The 13405-nt window shown below is 42.0% G+C and overlaps 1 protein-coding gene across 1 annotated transcript; it reads left to right on the top strand.

Annotated features, from left to right (window-relative positions):
• Window positions 1-801: 801 nt before the first annotated feature.
• On the top strand, window positions 802-13069 carry nansa (N-acetylneuraminic acid synthase a). The gene is made up of 6 exons (XM_080721141.1): window positions 802-1090; window positions 2810-3025; window positions 5694-5793; window positions 7304-7458; window positions 7996-8262; window positions 10282-13069. The coding sequence occupies exons 1-6, from the start codon at window positions 959-961 to the stop codon at window positions 10489-10491; spliced, it is 1080 nt and encodes a 359-aa protein (XP_080577267.1). The 5' UTR covers window positions 802-958; the 3' UTR covers window positions 10492-13069.
• The last annotated feature ends 336 nt before the right edge of the window (window positions 13070-13405 follow it).

The following is a 13405-nucleotide window of genomic DNA, read 5'->3' as shown; positions in this document are numbered from 1 at the left end:
TCATGATTCACCTCCATCCTGGATGGCTTGGTTCGAGGCTTAACATAATTGTTATAAATATTTTTGTAAAAGTCTATGGCGAAAATGAATGGGGAATGACGTAGTGACCCCAGGAATCAACTTCCGCTGCGATGCTCTATAATGCAACTCTGATAACAAGCGGAGCTCTGACGTACGCACGCAAATGGTTTCCGTATCCGCTCAGACCGGATACACAAATGGCAAGGAGGAAATGACATTATGACGCAGAACCAACCCGCTGTACGTACTGTACGTACGTAGCGTTACGTTCCTTCCTAGTTTATTCCAAGGAAGTTATTTAAGAAGGAAGGGAAACACGTGACCACATGGGCATGCGTATGGAGCTCAGCATGGGTGCCAAACTGCACTTGTTTATGATGTCACAAGATGGCACTGTTTTCCCTTTTCTTTGACGATGGCTGGACAGCTTGCTTTCACGGTCTCGCGATGCAGGTTGTGCAGCCCAGGCAGAAACTTGCATCAATTAAATTAAACAGATCGCAAGTCGGCAAACAAACACTCTGAAAAAAACGTGTGATATATGTTCTTCTATATTCCAGAACCGATTTGATGACAAAGGTCGCAATCGTCCAGAAATAATGTTTGTTCACAAGCAGTACAGCCCACGTAACAGACGCCTCTCATGCATCCCATTCATGACTTCTATTCATCGCACTTCCGGTGGGAGTTCCTGGCACCCATGCTGAGCTCCATACGCATGCCCATGTGGTCACGTGTTTCCCTTCCTTCTTAAATAACTTCCTTGGTTTATTCTCCAGCGTTTGGATGAATGGCAGCAGCAGCAGCAGCAGCATACAGTTCTTAGTTCTTCTGTCTCTCTCGTTGTCCACGTTCCACATACACTACACTGACTACAGTAATCTAGGCTCTTTTCATTGCATTCCGCCGGTGTTGATCTGTGTGTCTGGGTGTCAGAATGCCGTTAAAGTTTGAGCTGTGTCCCGGGAGGATGATCGGAGGATCCAACCCGTGTTTCATCATCGCTGAGATCGGACAGAACCACCAGGGAGACGTGGAGATAGCCAAGAAGATGATTAAGATGGCAAAGGTACACACAACACTAAATACTAGTCATACTCAGAAGTGTAAGCAGAAATACCACAGAGTAGAAATACAGTGTTTACAGATTACAAAGTCGCTTGCGTTCATATATATTTTCTTTTACTGGAGAGAAAGTGCAAATATTTTGGCAGGCATCCAAATGTATGTCTCATGCATGCATAAGGGACAAATTCACAATCATAATATTAGTGGATTGTAACACCGTTGCAGCAGGTAGACTAAACATGGGTCTGATGATTTTAATGACTTCATGTGTTGGTAGCTTACAAATTATTAGGCCTATCAGAGCTAATGTGTGTTTTGTATTAATAATACAATTGCAAGTAAATAAAAACGTACAATTGGCTTACCTCTGAGATGTATTGGAGTACAGTACAAAAACATTAAATATTCCACTGATGTAAAGTACCTCAAAATTGTACAACTGATGTACTTTTAAATTACTTTCCAGTTTGCACCACTGCCATACGTTCAGTAATCTCAACACAGTTTAATGAGATTGGACATGCTACTGCAGCAATATCTGCAGGGGTGGAAAGAGTAACTCACTTTCCTACTAAAGTTGAAATACTGTTACACGACTTTAATACATACAGTAACACTCAAGTTCAAGTACAAATAAGATTGCTTGCATTGAAAATTACTTGTCACTTAATCACATGATGATATATGTCATGATATAGCTTATGAACTGTTGATTTCAGAAGTACAGTTTGGTTGCGCAACCTAGACATTGTAGTCAATATTTTCATAATCATCTAACTCAAGGAAATGACCACAGATAGAAGACATCTTACTAACAAATACTTCTCTTATATAAACATATTATTTAGGGCAATAAAATAAAAAGCAAACCACATTTTCAATTTCACAAAACAAACAGTATCTCTCTTCCTATGGAGTGGCATTAAACCTGCCTGTCTCCAGAGCTAATGGTAATAATGTTCCTGGCCGTATCTGTGCACAGAGAGATCGTTGTCTTTTGCTTAAATTACACTTCACGTAAGGTTCTACAGTGTAGTGTACCTGTCCTTTATGAGACAATACGTTCGCAACTATACAGGCTTTACCAAACATATTCCATAAAGTGGTTTGTGACTATAGAACAGGTTTTCTCAAAGTGGGTGCTAGGGTACCTTAGGGCAGTGGTTCTCAACCTGTGGGTCGGGACCCCCAGCTAGGGGGGTCTCCAAATTATTTTGGAAGGTCCTCAGATGATTAACTTTAATGTGCAACATAACATTGTTTTCTCACTCAACAGTAAACAAACCAACATAAGATTTAAGTGTGTAGAGGGTAACTGCACATTTCTAAAGTAACAATTTAAGGACTTTTTAATACCTCTAAAATTACAAATTAAACATTGGCCAAATTGTGTCTCAGGGGGGAAAGATTTGCATATTTATGTAGCGTTATATGACATGAGATTAACAGTGTAAATAGCCTGATTTCAGACTCAGCGCTGAAGCAGTCCGCTCAGAGAGTGGGCGGGTCTATGGTCTGGAGCCAGGCAAGGGTGCAGTGGATGGAAAAGGTTATTTACAGGGGTGCCCGGGGTCAAAACAAGTTTGTGAACCACTGCTATAGAGCCACTATGGCTCTATGTTTATTCTGTAACATTAAAATATAATACTGTACACCAATGCTTCACTGGTTTATAAGCTTTGCAGCTGTAATTCTCTTTCTCTCTCATCCACCTGTAAAGGACTGCGGCGCCGACTGTGCCAAGTTCCAGAAGAGTGAGCTGGACCACAAGTTCAACAAACAGGCCTTGGAGCGGCCTTACACCTCCAAGCACTCCTGGGGAAAGACCTATGGCGAGCACAAGCGCCACCTGGAGTTCACCCACGAGCAGTACAGAGAGCTGCAGAAGTATGCCAAGGAGGTTGGGATCTTCTTCACCGCCTCAGGAATGGATGAGGTAATAATGGCATTTATTTACTGTGCTTTACTTTGGGAGAGTGTTTTCGGCAGGTCGTTCAGTCCCAGTGTATCAAAGGGTGCGTTCGGAAATGCGCACCGGGTCTGTGCACAGTGTAGTGAGTGCCTAAACCCAATCCTAATCCTAACCCTAACCTCAGTAAAACTATGCCTAAACCCAACCCTAACCCTAACCTTAACCTCAGTAAAACTATGCCTTAACCTAACCCTAACCCCTAACCCTAACCACACCCGGTGCACATTTCCGAACGCACCCTTTGGATACACTCGGACTGAATCACCTGCAGAAAACACTCTCCCGTTTTACTTTTGCGAACCACAGACAAGGACAGGGAATGTGGAGCACAGAGAGAGAGAGAGAGGAGTTATGCTACAGTAGCAGCGTCCGAATTCAGTCTCATGACGTCTCAAGCGCATGAACTGTTGTTATCTTTCTTGCACTGCTGATGTTACGGGATGTGTAACCTGTTTTTGACTTGTGTCAGCGACTAGCACTTGTTTCATGAAAATTGAGGTGAAGTACATGATCTATCAAATATCCTTCTACATATTTAAAGTTTGATGTGGCTCCTGAACCAGCAGTATCTTAAAGGACAACTTTAGTTTTTTACAACAAGGGTTCATATTTTAGATTGTAATTAAAGAATATAAAAGATGAGTGTTAAAATTCTTTCATTTACTTCTTTCTATGGTTTTAGAGATTCTTATTTCAGTGGTTGGGGGCATGCGTACAAGTTGCTAAATATGTCATTTTACACAGAATAAGCCCATTCCCAAGATACAACGCAACCTTTCATGGTTGGATGTGACTTATGGGGGCTAGAAGTGTTACTGTAAATAGCAATAAAGAAACTGCTGGCTTATTATGTCTAAAAAGACGTATTTAGCCACTTGTACGCATGCCCCCATGCGTAGGCATGCCCCACATTTTAGCATGGTAAACGCGATAAAACAATAGAACGGAGCAAATGAAAACATTTTAACACTCACTTTTTCTTTTCTCTAATTACAATCTAAAATATGAACCCTTGTTGTAAAAAAACAAAGTTGTCCTTTAAGGTCTTTACACACCGGTGGCGAATTTGCAAATAATTGCTTTTTATTTAAAACCTTATAAAGTCAATGCAAGCTTCCACACCGTCCACAAATTTTCGCAGGCGAACTCCTCTCTCTCTCTCTGTATCAAAGCAAGCTCACTCTATCCTATTTTAAGAGAGAGCGTGTACATGGTCGAGGGACCATCCCTTTGCATTGAAGCCGAGAGGAACAGTGTTTCTCCACGTTGTCTCGTCTGTGTGTGGCTGCTTGCTAGTAGGCATACTGCTGTCAGTGGTGGAAAAGTACTTGAATTTCTTACTGGTAAAAATTATGGTTTATGTAGGTTTTAATGTAATTTATATCTGCAAAGTGACTTATGTTTTAAAATAAATATTGAGGAAATACAATAGAATCCGAAATGTAGTGGAGTAGGAAAAGTAGGCTACTGGAAATTGGATAGGCCTACTCAAGTATAAATACCTACATGTACCGTATTCAAGTAAATGTACTTAGTTACTTTACACCAGGGGTTTTCAAAGTGGGTGACAGGGCACCCTGGGGTGCCACGGCGGCAGTCCAGGGGTGCCGCAAGATCATTTGATAATATTTGGAATTTATTTGGACACTTGAAGAAATATTTAGTATAATTTTAAATTTGAAGTACAAAGTTATTTTCAGTCAGTTCTAACCAAAATGGCTATTATCTCAACATTTTCCTCACAACATAATCACAAAAATATCGTCACTGTCAGGCAGAAACCTCTGTCGCACAAACGCGATGCGAGGCGTTGTGTGCTTGTAGATCTGCTGTTTTCACTAGTTTAGTACATTTTATAGATGATAAATACAAAACGAACGGTTTGGTTTCCACCCGACAATGACGATATGCTATAAATTTAAGGTGCTGGGAGTGAAAATTATAATGTAGGGGTGCCTCGGATTAAAACAATATTTATATTTATGTGGTGCCCTGAGACAAAAAAGGTTGGGAACCCCTGCTTTACACCACTGGCTGCTTCTGCTGCGTGTGGACTGCCTGTCTGCTGCGGGGGAACCCGTGGTGTCCTCTCTGCTGTGATGTGATGTGATGGGTTGTGTGATGCCAGGCCAGCCCCAAACAATTCGCACAAGAGATAACTATATTCAATTTGGCGGATTTTATACGCATATTCGCATCGCACTTTGGTGTGTATGGAAAAAGGCGTAGGGCGAATACTTCGCATTTTTGGGTCGCTTTTTCGCGATGCTTCGCTAATTCGCCGGTGTGTAAAGACCTTTACCCACAATGCATTACACGAACACAGCCTGAGCAACACACCAAACCAAACTAAATGCAGTTATAACGTAAACAAAAATGTTCTGTTTAGGCATTATGTTACCAATGTTAAAGTTTAGGTTTAAGGTTACATAGTTATGTTTATTAAAGCTTAGATATAAAGTTAAAATGGTTTTGTTTAGACATTGGGATGGAGATAGTTAAGTTGGAGCCGAGGTTAAGTTCAGGATACAGATCTGGGTGGGTGTGTGAACTCAAACCTCCACATTGAAAGGTTACATAAGTTGCAATACTGGTTGAGGAGGAATGACCTTAAAGCTTTGTTTTCCCTCAGATGGCTGTGGAGTTTCTCCATGAGCTCGACGTGCCTTTCTTCAAAGTGGGCTCTGGAGACACCAACAACTTCCCTTATCTGGAGAAGACAGCCAAGAAAGGTGAAAAGACAACGTCTCATATACTATAGGGTTGAACAGTCCAAACTCTCATGTATTGTTTTTTAAATATATATTTTATTAAGAGGGGTGCTGGTGTGCTGGTAACTCACTATAGTAATGCATCAACCACATAATCACGGCATCTCTGGTTTTAATTCTGTCTGGAGACCTGTCCCCATCTCAGCCCCCATTCCCTGTCTCTCTACTACATACATGGGCAACTGGCGGCCCGGGGGCCACATGCGGCCCTCACATTCACTTAATGCGGCCCGCAGGTTAATACCGGAATACTGATATATATTATTGATTTCAGCTGTTACAATTCCAAACATGACCTGCTTTAATTCCGTCAGTCTATATTAGTAGCTTAATGACTAGTATAGTAGTATTACAATGTATTTGGGTATTTAGGTTCATAAAGTTAACATGAGTATATAACTAAATGCATTTGAAATTAAATCAAAAAGTTACATTTCGGGATTCCAATAAAAAAATAAAAAAAAATTATTCAGGATTCCAATTCAAAAGAAGCAAAAATAGCCGATCTACAAGCTCAAAACGCATCGCAGCGCGATGCGTTTTGAGCTTGTAGATCTGCTATTTTTGCTTCTTTTGCATGAGATACTAGAATGACAAAGTACGACGTAGCAATATGCAATGTGGCCCTCTGGAGTGAAGGTGGAAATATAGTAGCCCTCGCCATCATCAAAGTTGCCCACCCCTGCTCTACTAGATCTATAAACCATATATAATGAGCGACCCCCACACTACATGGATTCAAGTTAATTGTGTGTTTTCAAACCTTTAACCACTTAAACCCTCATTACTTTACTGTAAACTTGACCTTTGGCTCAGTACTTGATCTGCTCCTTTTCCCCCTGTACAGAAGCCTCTTTGCAGGAAAAAGCAAAACTATTTGTTCCCCACAGAATAGGGATGCAAGGGTTCAAGTGGTTAGTGAAGAGAAGAATAGATCCGCACATTGTCTTAATGCTCCCTAAATAATTCTATTAGCCAAGCAGTAAAAAAACACGTTTCGGCCTCTCTGGCCTTCGTTGGGTGTACAGTACACCTGAGAGGCCAAAATATTTGTTTTACCGCTTGGTTAATACAATTATTTGGGGAGTATTAAGTGTGCAGATTCTTCTCTTCAGTTAATACTTTTTTTGATCCAGCACCTGTCGCTATATTTTATGTGTAGCTCCCTTCAAGTGACCAGTGTTGAATTCGTCGACTAAAACTATGACAAAGAATGACCGTCTGCTACCCTTTTTCACAGACAAAAACGAAATAAAAACTAAGCTATGATGACTAAAACTAAGACTAAATATATTGTCAACTTGGTCAACAAATCAAAACTAGACTAGAATGTTAGGGAGGGACTAGTTGAGAAGAGATCCAGCAGAACCTAAAGACACGTTGTTTTATGTTTGGTTGCGCTCGAGTGTTCCGCTCTGAAAATAGCAGATCTACAATCTCACACCGCGTGGTGCTCTGGTCTGTGTGCCAGGACGTCCCATGGTGGTGTCCAGTGGGATGCAGTCCATGGACACCATGCGTCGGGTCTACCAGACGGTGAAGGAGCACAACCCAAACTTCACCATCCTGCAGTGCACCAGCGCCTACCCTCTGGAGGCAGAGGACGTCAACCTCAGAGTCATCGCGGTAAGAGATGACACAATACAATACAACAATACAATGCAATGAAGTAATAATATGACATTACGAAGGTGTGGTTTACTGTGATTGTATTGGCAGTGACACGGTCAGGAACAAAACAGAGCCTGAGTTCCGCAAGCATCCCTGAACTCTCTGCCCAAAATAGAGAGATAGAGAGAGAGACGGTTGGTCTTCAAGCAGAAAATGTTCCCTTATAGAGGGATAAAAGCACTTTAGTAAATTAAAATGATCTTTATTCAGCCGTTCTTTTTCCTTCCCACACGTTTTAAGAACAGTCAGAATCTAAAGGGATAGTTCACCCGCAAAATGACTTTTTTTCTATCTATCAGACTTGAATTCATGGATATTGTTTAGTTTTTGTCACATTCCTAAGCCAATAATTCGAGGAGACTCTTTGTGTCTTTGTGTGCGAGGTCAAATCTTTGGTTAGCATCGACAAGCATATTTTAAACGGACAAACTTTCAATGTTAAACGTGAAAAAGTGTCATAATACACTTCTCCCTCCACTCCTCGTATCCCAGGAGTACCAGAAGGAGTTCCCCGACATTCCCATCGGATATTCCGGCCACGAGTCTGGGATTAGCATCTCGGTGGCCGCCGTGGCCCTGGGGGCGAAGGTCATCGAGCGCCACGTGACCCTGGACAAGACGTGGAAGGGCAGTGACCACGCCGCCTCCCTGGAGCCCGCCGAGCTGACGGAGCTGGTCCGCTCCATCCGCCTGGTGGAGCGAGCCATGGGGAGGGGAGTCAAAACCATGCTGCCCTGTGAGAAGCCATGTCATGACAAGGTCAGACGGGATTGGAAGATCTGTACCGTTAACCCATTTAGGCCTGAACACATTATGACGCAATATTTTATGCTTTAAATATTAAAAAAATAGCAGATATACAAGCTCACAGCGCGGCACCGAGTGCCGCACTGCGAGCTTGTAGATCTGCTATTTTTGAAAAATCTTGAAAATTAGAATTTTGACCCGATTCTATAAGTGTCTTTTGAATCCTTATAAGATTTTTGGAAAAAACCTATGTTTCTATGTCAGCAATCTGGCCAGCCATCGTCAAAGAAAAGGTCCTTTTCACTTCACTGGAGCTCAGTTAGCCTGTTCTCGAGAGACTACTATGTCAGTGGTTCTCATAATTTTTCATGTGAAGGACCCCCAAAATGATATTTATTTGGCCACGGACCCCCATTTCAAAATATCTAGTTCCAGGGACCACCCAGAAGCAAAATTTGAGTTACAAACGTTCGCTTTGAAAATACATATATTCAAAGATTTGCACACATTTTCACGACTTTTTCAAAAATAGCAGATCTACAAGCTCGCAGCGCGGCACTCGGTGCCGCGCTGTGAGCTTGTATATCTGCTATTTTTCAATAGTTAAAGCGGTCAATAATTCTAGGCCTAAATGGGTTAAAACGCATGGATTAAATTTCCATTGTGATTTAGGGCTGGAGCGGTATGGATTTTTTGTTATCGCGGTAATAAGTCACTGTTTACCGACGGTATCGCAGTATCTCCCAAAAAAAGTAGTTTTGAATGAAAAAATATATATTTAGATTAAAAGTACATTTAAAATAATATTGGTATAATCCCGGTTATGAACTCGACTTCACGATATGCATTATACAACCACGGCATTGTGGTTATTGCACCAGCCCTGTTTGGATTCCACCACTCTAACCTAACGCGGACAGTTTAGTGTAGGCAGATGGGCGGGCGCGGTGAGTCTCTCCGCAAGTCTCCAGCCAATAGCATGTGTTCTCCTCCCCCCACCCCCCTCTGCTCCTCTGCTCAGCGCAGAGAACGCTGGTGCGTCATGACGTCAACACATTTGGTGCGACGCTCTCTGCACTCTAATTGGTTAGGGAAATTCTACACTCCCTACAACAGTGATCATAACGCGATCGCCCAGGCTTCTTTTTCTTCCGATCGCCAAAAGAAGTCTGGGTTTCCGAGGCTAGGATTCCACAGAAGCCTGTTGTGTCGCAAAAGAGCTTGTATGAAGGCCTACATCAGTTATTTTTGGTTATTTATTTAAGACTAGAGCATTTTGAAGTGGTCAAACTAGCACTAGAAGCATCCTCCATAAAATCCTCAGTCTCATCAGTATCATCACCAGATTTTCCACCAGCCACTCATACGATTTGAAATGCAAGAGAGACAGATTTTGGCTGAATGAACCACACTCACCATGAGTCGGCCCCCTCACTCAAATCTGGTGATTAATCAATAACCAACTGGATTTAATATTGTCTGTCTTATTAAAAAAGACAATGGCGACATAAAAAGTAAACTTAGATGGTGTCTTTTGTATAGGATAGCTGTCCATCGAGCCGAGGCTCTTGGCTATGGGGCTGTCCATCGAGCTGAGGCTCGTGGCTCACGTTACCGCAGGCAGTAGGCTCTTTGTGTTGGGAAAGCTTGTGGCAAAGGAGAAAGTATTTCAGGACGCAGCAAATTACTTTTATTTATTTTTCTATTTCGGCTGGGATCAACGAACCTGAATAGAGCGTGGAGCGAGAGATGCGCAAATAAGGGTGAGTGACGGAGCGGAACGGCAGGGTGGCCGACCAGAGCTCTGGAGCACGGAGCGGCATTTCTCCTCGCTCCACTCCGCTCATGTGCTCTGATGTACAGTAAACGTCCTAATGTAACCGTGAAATGTCTCTTTTCAATGGTATACAGTATACTGTATTTCTTATTTGCTTTTTTAGTGATCACAGACCAATAGAAGTTCAATGACACATCGACAGTAAATAATAGCTTAAAAGTAAAACTCTCTCTCTCTCCCTCTCTCTCCCCCAGCTGGGGAAGTCTGTGGTTGCCAAGGTTCAGATCCCCAAGGACACCGTCCTGACCCTGGACATGCTGGGGGTGAAAGTGGCCGAGCCCAAAGGCGTCCCGCCGGAGGACATCTTCATGCTGGTCGGTAAGACCGTCATGGAAGACATCGAGGAGGACGAGAGCATCACGCCAGAGGTGGTGGACAACTACGGAAAGAAGGCCAAGTGCTGAGAGATCAGGTCCGATAAAACAAGCCAGGGTGGGATGTCCGGTGGGAAGTCATTGATGTGGTGCGTAGGGATGGGGCGATAATCACCTTTTATTTGCCGAGCTGCATATCCGGTACCACTTAAACCCCCTGTAATTGGTAAAACAGACCTGGAAATAACTACTTGATACTGTCTTTTTTTCACTCTCTTCCAAATCTCTTTGCCAAAAAATAAGTAACAGATCTACAAGCTCATGACGCTTTGTGAGCTGGTACTGTAGATCGGCTATTTTTTGGCAAATGTTCCGCCCCAGGATAATGGATGTTGAGGATATTTTGATTATCACGATAATAACGTAAATCGCAATTTCTTTGGTCTCAATAATCGTGACATGACATTTTTATATCGTTATTTCGATTTCATTTCTCCCAGATATGAAGAACCATTGTTACATAATGTGTACGGGACTCAGAGATTAGTACTTTGCCACCGCAGTGTCAGCCAAACGATGCATTTAACCACTTGAACCCTTTACTCTGTTGACCAGAGTCTCTCAGGGGTCTGTACTTGGTCCCCTCATTTTCTCCTTCTACAGTATGCCAAAAACAATCAACCTACAAGCTCCACGACACGTTGTGAGGTTCTGTAGGTCTGTTGTGTTCTCCAAATGTTTGCCAAATGTTGGCCCATAACTGACATTCCCAGAATAGGGTGGCTATAGGGTTAAAGTGGTTAACTTGACATCTTTCTGGGTCTCTTAAACAGAATGAATTGCCATCAACATGTTTTTCAAGTTAATTTATATTATACTGTAACTGTATGAACCCTAAAAAGCAGGTGAAAGTCTGAATTTTAGGTCAGGTCAAAAGACCAGGCTGACTATTTGTGTTTGATGTCGAGAGTCACACTTCACATTACATGACCTTTTCTCAAGTGCTTTAACCCATTTAGAACGGGTACACATTATTGTGTATCATTATTTTATGCTTTAACTATTGAAAACTAGCAGATATACAAGCTCACAGCGCGGCACCGAGTGCCGCGCTGCGAGCTTGTAGATCTGCTATTTTTGAAAAATCGTGAAAATCAGAATTTTAACCCGATTCTATAAAAAGTGTCTTTTGAATCCTTTTAAGATTTTTTGAAAAACCTATGTTTCTATGACAGCAATCTGGCCAGCCATCGTCAAAGTAAAGGTTCTTTTCACTTAACTGGAGCTCAGTTGAGAGACTACTATGTCAGTGGTTCTCAAACCTTTTCATGTGAAGGACCCCCAAAATGATATGTATTTGGCCACGGACCCCCATCTCAAAATATTTAGTTCCAGGGACCCCCCCCACCCCAGAAGCAAAATTTGAGTTACAAACGTTTTGAAAATACACATATTCAAAGATTTGCACACATTTTCACTACTTTTTCAAAAATAGCAGATCTACAAGCTCGTGCCGCGCTGTGAGCTTGTATATCTGCTATTTTTCACTGGTTAAAGCATTCAATAATTCTAGGCCTAAAATTAACCATGAGCCCCTTGTGAGGTCACATGACTCCCAATGTGGCGTCAGACTAACCCTTTAAGTCCTGAAGCCCGTTCTGCAAATGCCTTCTAAATCAGTAGTTCTCACACTTTTTCGTGACTCAAAATGATTCCGAAAACACTTTCACGATGTTTTAGCTCACAGCACGGCACGAAGTGGCGCACTGTGAGCTTGTATATCTGCTGTTTTTGAATAGCCAACACTAAAAAAAAAGAAATCTAAAATTACACTTTCCCGGGTTGAGCCGAGAAATACAATTGCTAGGTCTATCCAAACACTTTTCTATGCCCCACGGTTTACCCAAAACAAAGTTAAAAGAGATTCAATGGTGTCAGAAAGGGTTGCAGTTTGGTAGTTTTCATGAGGATAGCTTGAACTTCATCGTGACAGCTCTGCCCTACGGTATTTTACGATTATAATTACATCTAACGATGCTTCTCCTCCATTCACGTTTGGTGAATGTAGCCTTGGTAAGGAAAATTTGATGTCTTCAGGCGGTAAACATCGATCATCAGGTGTTTCGACCCTTGAACCGCTACACCCTCGGCAGTGGTGGCCAAATCACTGCCCATCTCCTCCTCCTGGCCAAGGCTAAACTCCCCTCTCCTGCTCTATTTTCTTTTCCCACAAGAGGCTCCTCTGGGGAGGTATTGGGTGGGTCCCTCCTGAGGTCTTGAGGTGACACAGGTGCGTAGGGTTACTATCTTTGGGTCATGAACTTCCCTCTTCCCAACTACAAATAGTTCTTTGCCTGTCGTGTAAAGTGCCTGATTCAAAATGAGTCATGAAATGGAACAGGAACGTAACCTCCTCCATGTACTGTACTTAGAAGGGCTTGTAGTGCCTCATAACTGACATGTCTGTGTTGATTTGCACGTTGTTAAGTGCAGTTTGCATTGTTTCCTGAACGTGGATTGGAAAATCCAGGATGCCAATAGTATTTGTAGCATCTTCATGTATGGAAAGGTCAGTATATGTTACAACAACAATGGAAAAACTGTTCACTGCTGTGCTGGTACTGTATAACTGGAGGGTATTTGGACCAGAAATAAAAGTAATGTTGTTTTTGCACCACTAGGTGGAGCTGTTGTTTCTTATTTCTTTTTTCCCTAACCCTAACCTTTTCACAGTCATTTTGACATGCAATATTAGGATGAACACTGCTAGTCATGTTGGCTCACTGATAGAGCTACAGTTATCGATTATTTTCTCAGCGATTATTCTATCAATTATTTCTTTGATATGATTTATGAAATAATCGAGACATGTTTTTTTAATTTAGCCTATATATCATTTCAAATGCTTTTACACCAACAACTTAAATTGATTAACCACTTATTTTGTGCCTTGTACCGTGCCACATAGTGAGGTTGTATATCTGATAATTTCATATATATTTTT

The sequence above is a fragment of the Nannobrachium achirus genome (genome assembly GCF_963921795.1).
Source record: "Nannobrachium achirus genome assembly, chromosome: 3".
NCBI classification, from domain to species: Eukaryota; Metazoa; Chordata; class Actinopteri; order Myctophiformes; family Myctophidae; genus Nannobrachium; species Nannobrachium achirus.
The sequence above is the reverse complement of the archived record's forward strand: the minus strand, read 5'-3'. Positions and strand labels throughout refer to the sequence as shown.